This window comes from Rhineura floridana, chromosome 13 (assembly GCF_030035675.1).
Source record: "Rhineura floridana isolate rRhiFlo1 chromosome 13, rRhiFlo1.hap2, whole genome shotgun sequence".
NCBI classification, from domain to species: Eukaryota; Metazoa; Chordata; class Lepidosauria; order Squamata; family Rhineuridae; genus Rhineura; species Rhineura floridana.
This window is the reverse complement of record NC_084492.1, coordinates 2241049-2255077: the sequence shown is the minus strand read 5'-3', so window position 1 is coordinate 2255077 and position 14029 is coordinate 2241049. Positions and strand designations below refer to the sequence as shown.

General features: G+C 45.5%; 1 protein-coding gene across 1 annotated transcript in view; it reads left to right on the top strand.

Moving 5' to 3' along the window:
* Positions 1–14029, top strand: part of HYDIN (HYDIN axonemal central pair apparatus protein) — a 426739-nt gene that overhangs the window by 341777 nt on the left and 70933 nt on the right. Inside the window, exon 69 of the mRNA XM_061594057.1 lies at positions 5622–5834. Within this exon, the coding sequence (XP_061450041.1) occupies positions 5622–5834 (213 nt within the window). The remainder of the gene's footprint in view (positions 1–5621; positions 5835–14029) is intronic.

Genomic DNA, 14029 nt, shown 5'->3' with positions numbered 1-14029 from the left:
TGTCTATGCATTGCTGCAGCTCCCTAACCTTTTCTTCTAGGAGCGCCACCAATCTGCACTTGCTGCAAGTGTAATCGCAGATGGTATCCGTCAAGAAGATGAACATAGCACACACCTTGCAGGTGACAACAACTGATTGATCCCCCTCCATTTTCTGTTTGTTGTTTACTATTCCTGTTGTCAGTGGCAGTCTTGTTGTTCCTGTTGTCAGTGCCAGGAATTAGTTGAACGGATTGTAGTTTGTGTGTGTGTCTGTGTGTTTAATTTGTGCGCCCCTGTCTGGCGCGCGCCGCCGAGCCTGGTGGGAAGGAAAGTATGCAGATGAGCTGCTTACCTCACCAGAGCTCCTCCTCCTCTCTTGGTCAGCTGCCTCCCAAGTCTTTCAGGGTCAGGAATCCCGAGTCCCTTCTCCCTCGCAGTGAGCGCCGCCGAGCCTCACCAGAGCTCATCCTCCGTGCATTCTACTGCTTTTGCCTTTAACTCCAGATTAAATGTATGCGACAAAAACCAGCATTTGCTTTTAAAATCCACACCTGCTTCTACCGTGTATTACCCTTTAAGTGCCTTTTTTTGGCTGTGCAGTTTCTTCGCCATTAGATCCTCCCTTTTCTCCGCCCCTTTAACTGTCTCTGGGCGTCATTTTGTTTCCTGCCATTGACGAAGCAACTTCCGGTCGCTCTTGCCTTCCTTTCTCCAGTTTACTCCCGCTTCCCCCCCAATACATTTCCTCCCCCGCCCCTTTCAACAAAATCACATTACCCGCCCCTTCATCGAGGGTAGCAGGGCTGGAGCTCGTAAAATTCCTTCCTCGGAGCTGTGGTTTTGGTGCTGTTGTTTACGGTGTGTGTGTGTGTGTGTGTGCGAGAGAGAGAGTGTGAGAAAGTGTGTGTGTGGAGGACCTCTTCTGCCTCGTAGCTTCCCTCCGCTGCCCCCCAGAGCTGGATCTCTCCCCCCGTCAGGCTGATGCATGCGCCCTTTTTGCAGCCAGGACGAGAGGAGACTGGCGAAGGTGCCACTGGGGTCAGGGGAAAGGGGAGCTGCCTTGGCATCTCATCCCAGCATCTGCTCCACTCACTAAGCGCGATAATATTAAATGGTCAATGCTTCCTTTAGTAGCTGCTTTTAATGTCTCTCTAAAGATAATTGTTTGGGGGTTTTTTATGTTTCCCAGAACGCATGCTGAGGCTTGTCCCGGGCCGGTGCCAAAGGCACATCAATCTCGCACAGGGACAGCCTAACAGCCACGGGTGGGAGTGATTCCCTTTCTTTCAAGCACCTATTCCTTCATTTAGGGAAACATTGCCCCTTCCCCGCCTCTGCAGTTAACATGCTAATGTGCGGGCGTGGCAACAAGGAAATGTTGATAGCAGTAAATGCACACGCGTGCACAGCCAATTCATAGCGAGGGTGGAAGTATGTGAACTGTCAAAATCAATCGCGATGGAAAAAGCAGCATTTTTAATGTGGATCTGGGGTCCCATGTAAACAAGCCCTATGTTGGGGCAACTAGGTTCTGATTCAAGGAGCCAGAGACCAGTGTTGTTTCCCTCAATTAGAATGTGCAGAAGAGAAACCTGATATACTCTGGACTCCTAAACCACGCCTTAGCCACAGGTGCTGCTGACAAAGGTGCTTCAGAAACTGCTTAGTCCTGAGGAGACCCTGACTCTGAATGAGACCCTGAGTTGCCAGATGACTCTGGGTCAGGAGAGGAAAACCAGGAGAAAGAGGGTAGTAGGAATGGGGGTGATGATATGGCACAAAGAGAGCAAATGGGGTCTTCCACCCCCCACCTTTGGCTCTGGCCCTGCCCATTGCCAGTATATGGCCCCTAGCAGATTACCCCCAATGGAATGAGGCCCTTGACAGAAAAAAAGGCTACCCACCCCTGCTATACCTCATGTGAGGAGATTTATTACTGTAATGAAAGCACGCTGAGCACTCCTACACCAAGAAAAATGAGGCCTATAACACTTGGGCTCATATCCTAGTGTATATACTGACAAATGCTGCAAGGGGATCCCCAATCCTGACAGTAGGGTGCAGACCTAGAGTGCCTACATGAGTTGTGCTGCCCGTTGGACTTCCGGGAAGGGTGACTTAGCCTGTGCCTGCTTTTGAGACGGGCTCCTGCCTCAAAAGAAGCTTATTCAGATATATCAGTCAGATTTTTTCTTTTTTTTGACTGATTAAACTTCTCCCGGGTAGGGAGAAACGAAGAGATTAACCTCAAAGCCTATTTTTGTTGGGACGACCAGATCTCATTAATTTATGGGACGAGGTCCAGCCGACGAAGGTGGGACGGATTTTTAACAACAAGCTCTATCTGGAAAAGCGAACGTTCATCTTATCTTCTAAGAGAGAACGCACTAACAGGCAAGCACCCTTCTTTCTATATTTTTCTTTTACTTGACTTAAATTGTTGCTGTTTAAAAGAGATTTGCCAGATTGATCGGTTTTTGACATCTCACTGGGGAGCCATAACTTCTCTCTGCTACTCACTAATTAATAGCTTATCTCTGTTTTTGTTGCAAAAAGCTGTCCTGGATTTGCATTCTAAAGATATACACTGAAGAGGGATTTCTATTCCAGATTTTTATTTTGAAGAATATTATATTGCCTGAGACTACTCTCTTTTTGGTCTATTTTATTTTGACGAATCTGTTTTCTGACGACCGCCATTAATTGTTTCGATCCTGGGAACTGCATTTTGTTTACTTAAACATGGAGAGATAAGGCTGTCTGCTCTGTTTATACTGTGATGTCACCAAGTTTGGAGTATTAACCCAATTGTTGCTGAAATAAGAAGTGGTTTTCCTATATTTTTCTTTTAAAATGGCAATTAAGAAAGTGGCTGAGAAGCTGGAAATAACTATGTTTCAGAAAATAATGGATGAGATTGAGATAACGAAACAAAACCTGCGACAGGGTTGTAAGGAGCTGAAAATTGAATTGAGTAAAATGAAGCAGGAGATTAAAGATATAGGGGTCCCTGTGAGAGAGGTGACCCTGGAAGGGGTCCCTGTGAGAGAGGAGACCCCGGAGATTGGAACAAACGTGGAACAGGAAAAAGATTTGGAGTCTATGGACTTTAGAAACAAAATTTATTGTTTGGAGACACAGGAGATTAAAGACATAGGGGTTCTTGTGAGAGAGGAGACCCTGGAGACTGGAACAGGGGTCCCTGTGAGAGAGGAGACCCTGGAGACTGGAACAGGGGTCCCTGTGAGAGAGGAGATCCCGGAGATTGGAACAAACGTGGAACAGGAACAAGACTTGGAGTCTATGGACTTTAGAAATAAAATCTATTGTTTGGAACTCAATGTTATCTCTGAAGAAATTAATGAAGATTCTAGAGATAAAGTTATCAATGGCATGGATAATCTTCTGGACTGGAATGATGTGATGGAGCCCAATATAGAGAAAATCTATGGAATTAACTGCAGCCATGTGACAATGGAAAAACTTTCAAGAGATGACCCAGTGTATTTTGAAAAAAAGAACAGAGATATGATTTTACAGCAGTATTTCAGCAACCTATTCAGAATGGATGGCAAGAAAATATTTGGGATAGAGGTAATTCCCATCAGACTCTTACTATATGACTATGGCTTTGACAGCAAGATTATTATGGAATACTGATAATGGAAGATTGGATACTGAAATTACTGGACTTAACAAGACTACTGAAGATGGAAGATGGAAAATGGAACTAATAGGGATAATAGAACAATGGCTACTGAAATTACTGAACTTAACAGATTCTGATGTGATGGATTAATTGAAATGTTTATTTTGACTATGGTTATGACAATAAGATTATCATAATTAGTAATGAGATGGATTAATCGATATGCTTATCTGGAAAAAAAATTGATAGATATATTTCTTAAAGAATTGAAACCTCTCTTTGACTTTTTGTGGAAAGAATAAAGTAATGTTTATGAGATTTGATGATTAAGTAAGATAACTACTGGAGGAAAGTGATTTTATAATATGACTTAAGAGACAGGATTGTTATATATTATAGACTTATAACTGATTTGATCTTTGACAAATGGGAAGTCAATATTTTACTCTTTATTTTTTATTTTTGTTTTTTTTTTCTTTTTTTCTTTTTGTTTAACTATTTTTGATTTTGTTTTTTGTCTTTGAATGTTTTATGATTTTGTCTTGTATGTTTTATGAAAATCTGAATAAAAATTATTGGAAAAAAAAAAATGAGTTGTGCTGCCCGTTGACGGGATCCCAGAGATATTCTGGGTCCACTGAACACCTATGGTTGTAGAGGCAGTAGTACCAGTATAACCAGGACCTCAAAGAGGATAGGGAAGAGTGGCCTCCACTCATACACCAAGGGCGGGACTGCTGACGAGAGGAGTGACTTCCTGCCTGGGATGGGCAAGGGGTCCAGCTTCGCACTCGGAGGCAGAGCCAGTGATCTTAGAATCATAGAAAGTAGAGTTGGAAGGGGCCTACAAGCCATAGAGTCCAACCCTCTGCTCAATGCAGGAATCCAAATCAAAGCATTCCTGACAGATGGCTGTCCAGCTGCCTCTTGAAGGCCTCCAGTGTCGGAGAGCCCACTACCTCTCTAGGTAATTGGTTCCATTGTCGTATGGCTCCAACAGTTAGGAAGTTTTTCCTGATGTTCAGTCAAAATCTGGCTTCCTGCAACTTGAGTCCATTATTCCATGTCGTGCACTCTGGGATGATGGAGAAGAGATCCCGGCACTCCTCTGTGTGACAACCTTCCATGTACTTGAAGAGTGCTATCGTATCTCCCCTCAGTCTTCTCTTCTCCAGGCTAAACATGCCCAGTTCTTTCATTCTCTCCTCATAGGGCTTTGTTTCCAATCCCCGGATGAGCCCATTATTCCGTGTCCTGCACTCTGGGATGATCAACTTCCTGACAAAACATTTTTTTGCCTAGGTTTAGAAGGTTCTGAACTCTGTTCTGTGAAGCTGCTGAACCCAGATGTATGACTGCATGGGTGAGGAGTCTAGCTCCCATCTCTAGTCCTCCTCCTCCTCCTGGTGGGATGCAAGGATCTTGCTTCCTTGCAGTGTTGCAGATGCAGGTGGGGTGTACGGTATGATTGGCTAGGAGAACTGGCACCAGCACTACCTCTTTGAATGCAGGAGGGGAGGAGCAATGCAGATGCAGCAGCATAGGCTTTCCCTTTTGAGGGGCTTGATGGGGGCACGTGTGTTTTTAAAGAGGTGAGAAAGAGCCACAAACAGCAGGATATGGGCACTCCCTGACAGAGCCATAACTAGTTAAATCTTATGTTGTGGAGGCCTTCACCAGTCAAATACTATTGCCCTGAACTTACATGAGTGGTATGTATATATGCATAGTGGGACAAAGCAGAGGTCAAGCGTTTGATATCTTGGAATGCCAGCAGATGCAAATGTGAATTGAATACAGGTTTGGTGAGAGACTGAGTAAAACAGGGATTTCTTGGTCCAGAAAGTGGTGACCACTGCCATAAAGAGAGGGAAATGACTAACAAGCTTTATATTGGGGGGAAAGAGGGACTGCATATCATGCATGGGGTAGGAAGTCTCAGACATTTTTTTAATATACTCACCATCAACCTTGGCCTATTTCTTTGTAGTATTTCTAATCTGAAGCCTGATGAGGAAGGGCCAGTTGTGGCTGTGAAAGGGAAGAGCCTCCTGCCCTATTGCCATTTTGAGCTGGAAGACTCTGATTACATTACTGCACACAGACGCAGCCAAGACTTGCGAGGACCTGGGGGAATGAGCCTGGATCCTAACACCAAAGTGATTGAATTTACCTCAGTAGGAGTGCATGTCAGAAACACCAGGTGAGAGAGCATCCAGCAAGCTCTGTGAATTAGCTGCTTAAAACAGTTTTGTTTTAAGATGTTCTAACCCTTGCTTAGAGTTGCCATTGGACTTGGAATATCAATTGAGCTTTGACTTTCCCTTTACAGAGAGAACTGCTTTCTGTTTTGCAGTCTTGTGGATCAAGGGGGTGGGGCTGCTGGTGGTATGCCAGCTTATTCCATTGTTGTTTTGCTGCTGTTTCTCCATCTTGCATGGCACCCCACCCCCATAGTCTTGACTTTGGAGAGGGCCTGCTCCAGCTACTTTTTACCATCAGACATTCAACTATCACCCACAATGGACCAGGCCATTATGGTGGCCGGTCCTTCTCTGTAGAGGCTGCCTTCTGCCCAATGGGCTTTCAATATGTATGTTAAGACTTTCCTCTTCCAGAATAAGTGAGTGCTTTTGCTGCTTTTATGGGTATTTCATTTTAATTATGCCTTTTTATAATACGTTAATCAGACTAGTTGTATGAGAGTATTAATTTTCTAAGTTGGATGCATGCAATAAAATCCATATATTACATATGGTTTTAATATTTCTGTACAAAGCCATCTCATTCCCACCATACTGTTGTGACCCAGGACAGGGAGGAGGACTCTGACTTTGAGGACTTGACTGAGAGTTTGAGGGAGGAGGGCTTGCAGCATCCCCAACTTCCCACTCTCCCTATGGAAGCTCAGAGCTGTCAGAGGTCACTGCCGAGAGCATGCCCCCTTCTCCAGTGGCACAGGAACCACCTGACCAACTGGTAGATTCCCAGCTGGGCGCCCAGCAGATTCCCATGCCTGCCCAGGCTACCAGCCCCCCTCAGTCGGAGGGGGGAGTCGAGGTCCATCCCCTCTCCCCCCACTCTTGCAGAATCCAGAGGCATGAAGAGCAATGGCTGGCGGTTTGAAGGAGCAAAAGTTTACGCGTGAAAGAGAAACCTACTTATGTGGGTGGTGACAAGGAGGGGGCGCTGAGTCAATGTCTGTGACCGGAGGGAAGCTTAGTCAGCGCCAGTCAGGGAAATAGTTCCTAGAAAGTGTAGTTAGTTGAATGAGTCAAAAGGCTTTTAAGATTGATGTAACTTTAATAAAAAGAGAAAACCTTACTGAACTGTGTGCGCCCACGTTCCTCTGCTCCGAATGGGACATTTGATTCAGCCAACACCTTCTCCCTCCGGCACCCCCATGACCGAAAGGATGGAAGTGAGCAGCGGAGCAGGGGAGGACTTTCAGCAAGTCATGCAAAGCGTGCTAATGGAACTTCAAAGCCTTTGGACTGAAACACAGTCTCTTCAAGCTGAGAATCAAGCCTTACGTGCCCAGATGCCTCAGCTGGCCGCTCAGGGACTTCCTATGCAACAGGGGCTGGGAGACACCCGGCACCCAGGAGCAAACCCCTGGTCGGAATCCCAGCCCGTTATGGGGGGGAAAGTCAAGCAATTCTCCACGTTCCTTGCCCAGTGTGTACTGTATATATGTGTATGACAGTTGGAATTTTCCAACAACGATATGAAGATGACATTCATCATCAGTCTACTAGAGGGGAAGGCTGCTCAGTGGGCAACTCTGCTACTGCTTCGAAATGATCCTGTCCTGACCCAGTATACTGCCTTTGTTAATGCCACGGCCGAGATTTTCAAGGACCCCCAGCACAAGGAAATGGTGTCCAGACAGTTGGGGCGCCTGAGAGAAGGAAAACATTAATTGAGAACTTACACCAACTCTTTTCACATCATGGCTCAGGAGACAGATTTCAGTGACTTTGGACTGATGTTTTTATACCGCCAGGGATTCAACTCAAAGGTTTTAGATGAGTTGGCTTGAGCCCCTCCGCTGAGCACTTTTGCGGAACTCATGTAGCTTTGTCTCCAGATCGATAACCGGCCACGGGGGTTGCCACCAGTACCCCCTTTACTGCTTCCCTGCATCCGCAGTCCACCTAGCGTGGGAACCCCCTTACAGTCAGGGGGGGGAGAGCCCATGCAAATTGGAGGGGCACGGCCTCGTTTGTCAGAAGAAACCCTTACTGAACCATGTACGCCTGTGTTCCTCCGCTCCACGTACAGACTATCTTTTTATGCCTGTGGACGACCTTTTTTCTGCCTTTCTCAGTAAAGGCTGAGTGTGTGTTCTGAGTCACCGTGTGCTCTGACTGTGTGCTTAGCTATTCTGAGTCACTGTGTGGTCAGCTGGATAGGTGGAAGGGCTTGATAGCAGCTGGAGTGGAAGTGGCATAGCCTGGTAGCTGCTGAGTGCAAGTAGCAGCAGCTGTGTGTGCTGAGAGTTTCATTCTGTTTCCTGACTCCTAATTGAGCAGAGCAGAGGGAGCTGTCTCATTGGTCCAGATGATATGCAGGCAAGCCAGCTCTCAGAGAGCGAGCAAACAGAGCGAGCGAAGCAGGAGAGCTAACAGGAGTTTCTTGGGGGAAATCAAGGGGGAGGTCCCTAACAAACAATTACTGTAGTTCACAGCACATACCAGTGGGATTCTCCTTATCATTCAAGGTGGACAGGACAAAGCACAGGCCATTCCAATACAAGTATAAATAAAAAAGAAACAAAAGGTAATAGAGACTATGGATGGGAAGGACACGCCAGCGTTGGTGACCTGCAAGGTGTGTGCAATGTTAGTTTTCTTGCCTGAGAACAACATGGCATACATGTGCATGAAGTGCAAGCTCATGGCACTGTTGGAAGAAAAAGTGAGAGGCCTGGAGCGGCAGGTGGCCACACTCAAGTGTATAAGGGAAGACGAAGACTTCTTAGAATGCTGGAACAACAACAGCAAAGAGAAATACAGGAAGTGGAAGAACAACAGCAAGTTAAAGCAGAACAGGAGAGTGCTGAGGTGAGGAACAATGAAGTGGAGAAAACTCCATGGGAAAGGGTGACAGGAGTAGAAGAGCTAGAAGACACTCTGCACCAGTGGAATTATGGAACCGCTTTCAGGTACTCGAGGATGAGTCTGGAGGACATCCTAAAGAGGAAGAATTACAGGAGACACCATGGGACAGCAAGTGAGAGGCTGAAGTTCAGTCAAGCAGAGGCAATGAAACTACACCCTACAACAAGAAGAGAAGAATATTTGTAGTGGGATACTCCCTACTGTGTGGGATTGAAACCAAGTATGCCGAGAAGATCCATAAACTCTCCAGGTATGCTGTCCTCCTGGAGGATGGATTAGAGATGTGACTGAAGAGTTGACAACACTCATAAAGCCCACTGACATGTATCCCTTTCTTCTAATCCATGTGGGAACAAATGATACTGCAACAAAGCAACAAAACAACTTTCTTCAGGTACATCCATAGTAAAAGACAGAGAAAAGAAATGGAGATGTACTACTCCATGAGGATGGCAAAATGATAACAGATGACAAAGAAAAGGCAGAAGTGCTCAGTTCCTACTTTGGCTCAATCTTCTCCCAAAAGAGGGTCTATGACCCTCTTTGCAAACGTAAAGTTGAAGGGGTAGGATTGAAGCTTGAGATTGATAGACAAACAGTCAAGGAATACCTAATGACTTCGAATGAGTTAAAATCTGCAGGGCTTGATGAACTGCATCCTAGAGTATTGAAGAAACTGGCTGAAGAATTCTCAGCACCGCTATTATCTTTCAAAATCGTGGAGGGTGGGTGAATTGCCAGATGACTGGAGGAGGACTAATGTTGTCCCAATCTTCAAAAAGGAGGAACCTGGGAACTACAGACCATCAGCCTTACATTGATCCTTGGGGAAATTGTGGAGCAGATTATAAAGCAGTGAATCTGAAAGCACCTTGAAAATAATGCAGTGATTACTAGAAGTCAACATGGATTTATCAAGAACAAATCCTGCCAGACTAAACTTACCTCCTTTTTTGATCGAGTCACCCGTGGTAGACTGTGGGAATGCTGTAGACATAATATATCTTGACTTCAGCAAAGCTTTTGACAAAGTGCCCCATGATATTCTGATTAGCATGCTAGCTAAATGTGGGCTGGATGGAACAACTATCAGGTGGATCCACAGTTGGCTCCAGAATCGTACTCGAAAGAGTGCTTATCAATGGTTCCTTCTCAAACTGGGCAGAAGTAACATGTGGGGTACCACAGGGCTCAGTCATGGGCCCAGTGTTCTTCTATATTTTTATTAATGACATGGATGGGGGGGTGTAGGGAATGTTTATCAAATTGGCAGGTGATGCAAAATTGGGAGTGTAAAGAATTCTCACTGGGGGGGGTCAATTCCCAAGCCCAGGGCTTTTGATCCTGGGCAGGCACAACCCATGCTTCCCTTACCAGTGCTGAGTTAAACCAACACCAACCCTGCAACGTAGGTAGACTGCCACCACCTCTTAAACCTGGTCACCCACTCTGGGCCAAGGGGAAACACAAAGTTCCAGAAATAGACCTGCCAAGGATTCCAAAAGACAAGAGCCAAAGATGTACTCCTTGTCTTGGAGCCTTAAGGCAAAATACCCAGTTATACGGTAGCCTGTGGCTAATTGCCCAAGGTGCTGGCCAAATTTCCTGTGAAATGAACACACACGGGTAAATAAGAGGTAACTTTATTAAAAAGAAAAGTGCAAAAAATGTAAAAGCAAAATAATTCCTTAAACTAAACACCCCAAGGGTTAGGTAAAATACAAAATGCAGAGAGTTCAAGTCACAAGAGAAAATAACAAATCTGTCTAGCCTATTCTACACTCACACATTATAGGAAGACAGGCAGAGTAACTTCATCGTTCCACATCTCCCCAGAGATGTATAGCCTGGATAGCAGATGGAAGATGGAACCCCAACATCAGGTAACACCAAGGAACATTGGGGAACAAAGGCCCAGAATCTTAGTTCTACTTTTATGTGAAAAAGCCCAGCAACTTTAGCCAGTCAGGGGGCTTTCTGATGATGAAATCTTCCAGAGTTTTCACATGCTTCTCCAACCTTTCCAGGCCTGTGGCCTTGAGGTACCAGTCTCAGGCTGATATGCAGGTGTTCTTACTCACTGCCTAATTAACTGAGTTCACCTGTGGGAACAGACAGTCTCATGGCCTCCACAATTTCTTGCCACAAAACCATTTTAGTTAACTGCCTTAACAAACCTCGCTTTCTTGACAGGGAGGGCTGGCTAATACCTTGGAGGACAGAAACAAAATTCAAAGTGATCTTGATAGGCTGAAGCGTTGGGCTGAAAACAACAGAATGAAATTTAACGGATAAGTGTGACGTTTTACATCTAGGAAAAAGAAACCAAATGCACAGTTATAAGATGGGGAATTCTTGGCTTGGCAATACGACATTCGAGAAGCATCTTGGAATTGAGGTTGATCACAAGCTGAATATGAGCCAACAGTGCAATGTTGCTGCATAAACGGCAAATGTTGTTTTAGGCTGCATTAACAGGTATAGTTTCCAAATCGCATGAAGTACTAGTTCCCCTCTGTTTGGTATTGGTTAGGCCTCATCTTGAGTACTGTATCTAGTTCTGGACACCGCACTTTAAGACGAATGCAGACAAACTGGAACAGGTTCAGAGGAGGGCAACAAGGATCATCAGGGGATTGGAAACAAGGCCCTATGAGGAGAGAATGAAAGAACTGGGCATGTTTAGCCTGGAGAAGAGAAGACTGAGGGGAGATATGATAGCGCTGTTCCAAGCCCTTGAAAGGTAGTCCTTGAAAGGTTGCCACACAGAGGAAGACCAGGATCTCTGCTTGTTCTCCCACAGTGCCAGACACGGAATAATGGGCTTACGTTACAGGAAGCCAGACTTCAACTGAACATCAGGAAAAAACCTAACTGTTAGAGTGATACGACAATGAAATGAATGACCTAGGGAGGTGGTGGGCTGTCCAACAATGGAGGCATTCAAGAGGCAGCTGGACAGACACTTGTCAGATGTACTTTAAGTTGAATTCCTGCACTGAGCAGGGGGTTGGACTCGATGGCCTTATAGGCCCCTTCCAACTCTACTATTCTATGATTCTATTATTCATCCATCAAAACAAAGTGGCAAGTGCACTTCCTCTTTACCTGTTGTCAGTGGAGGGCATTCTCTTGTAGGGATGACGCCTCCTACTAGACTGACAGGCAGGGTCCAGAATCCTTTGCCTCCTCTTCCGGGTGAGGAGCCGTCCCACCCTCCAGTTCGACCCTGCCTGTGGTCGTGAACAGTAGGGTCCTTTAGCAGTCCAAATTCCCTAGACTATCTTTGCCTTTTGTGAGATTGTTTTCCTCTTCCTTTCTCCCTCGTGTGTGTGTGTGTGATTTCTGTTTTGGGTTTGATACTGGAGCCCTGAGAAAGGCTTCACATAGAGTCTGGCAGTTCAAGCCACTTATTTGCCAAATCCTCTGCCTGTCAGGGTCCGCCCCGCGTTCCAGGGGCAAGCGGTCTTCCAGGCTTTGATATTGGAGCGCCGACACAGGCTTCACATAAAGTGCCGGTTTCGGCCACTTACACGCAGCATTTCTTTGCATTCGCTCCATTTGAGCATTTTTTTGAGAAGCTGAGGGAATAGCCCTTGCAGAGAAAGTGGGAGCACCATTTTTGTCGGTAGTGAAGTGCACTGGTAGCCCTTTACAGGCTGCTTTCCCATCTCAGCCTGGCCAGTTATAGTGGGGACAGCGGTTAAAGATGGAGGCAAGCAACACAGCTTGTTTTATCTCCCTCTTGGCCCTCAGGCGTTCTAATAGTTTGTAAATAGTTTGGCTTTTGGTTGTTCATACCATCTGCGCCTTCAAATAATCCTCCACATTTCATTGATACCAGCTAGCTTATCGCCCTAACCAGGACAGTTGTTTCATTTGCTTCTTTGGTCCTGAGGAGTTTTCTTAACCAGTCCCCTGGGAAAAGCCTCTCCCAGACATCAATCATCTCATTACCAGCTCCAACACTAAACGGCAGTTAACGGGGAGAAGACTTGAGGGCAAGAACTAGAAGCAGTTTGGCAATGTTTTGAAGGGAGAAATAAAGTCTAGTTATCTCCTTAGTGGTGTGGGAGGACTCCTATACCGACAGCTACTAAAGATAAAGATAGTAGCATGCGAAAGAGCTCACTCCTTCCCTTTCCTGCCTGTATTCCACATCGAGTCTTTAACATCAGACTTTCAAGCCCAATATTCCCATGGTATTAACAAGGAAAAGATATAAAGAACTAGGCATAACGCCACAAATAGATGAGGCTCCTTTAACTGGTCAACCGGCAAAGATTACACAATTTTTCCTGCCTAAGTTGAACGTCAGCCAGCCTCATGAGGAGCCCCAGGAGTTGCTCTCGCCTCCGGTTTCCATTCTCGACTGGTCTTTAGACCATATAAGTGACATTTATGGGCCAAGAGAAGACCCTTCCTCCTTAAATTTAGCCAAGGAATTAGCGATTGCAGATCATCAGTCCTCCCTCCAGCCCAAGGTGAACGATTGCCCTGAGGATCTGATACAAACAAGCCCTGAGCCTGTAAGGAGAAAATCGGATATAGAAACGCCTAAAATTCCTAGAAACATATTAGACTCCCCCTCAGGCACAAATAATAATCCCCTAGTGGGATGGACCTTTTTGATCCTTGAGGAAATGGAACTTATTAAAACCTTTCTTTCCGAATGCAATGGTCTGCTGAACACTCTGGTGACCATTGCTAGGAAGTTAAACCAAGGGAATGGTGATAAAGAGGAGGAACCCATTAATGTAAACCCAGGAAAAATTACCTCTAAGCCTAGCAAAATGACTAATCAGCATCTTCAGATACGGAAAGGGGCACCCAAGCATAAAACCGTTGCCGGATGGCGAAAAAACGCCTTAAAAAAAAAACAAAGAATATCAAAAACTTCAAACCTCCTCAGTATAAGAAACTGAATTATAAGCCACTCTTCAAACTGCTTAACTCCTTATCCTCTCAGACCTCCGAGCTTCATCTAGCAGAGAACCCTACAGGGCCAGTAAAGGGAAAGGCGATAGTTGAGATCGCTCCCTCAAACTCATTTACACAAGTGACTGGTCCTCCTTCTTCACCATCTGATCACCCTTTGCGATGTCAACAGGGTCACCGCTTTCCTTTTCCCACCGAATCACATAAGACGGACGTCCAGAGTCATCCAATCAAAGCGTATTGGAACCTGGTTTTGAACCAGAATAAGTTGGCTCTTCTTAACTATCCAAAGCCGCCAGGTTTCCAATTGCAATATTACCGGAAACTTCAGCTTCTG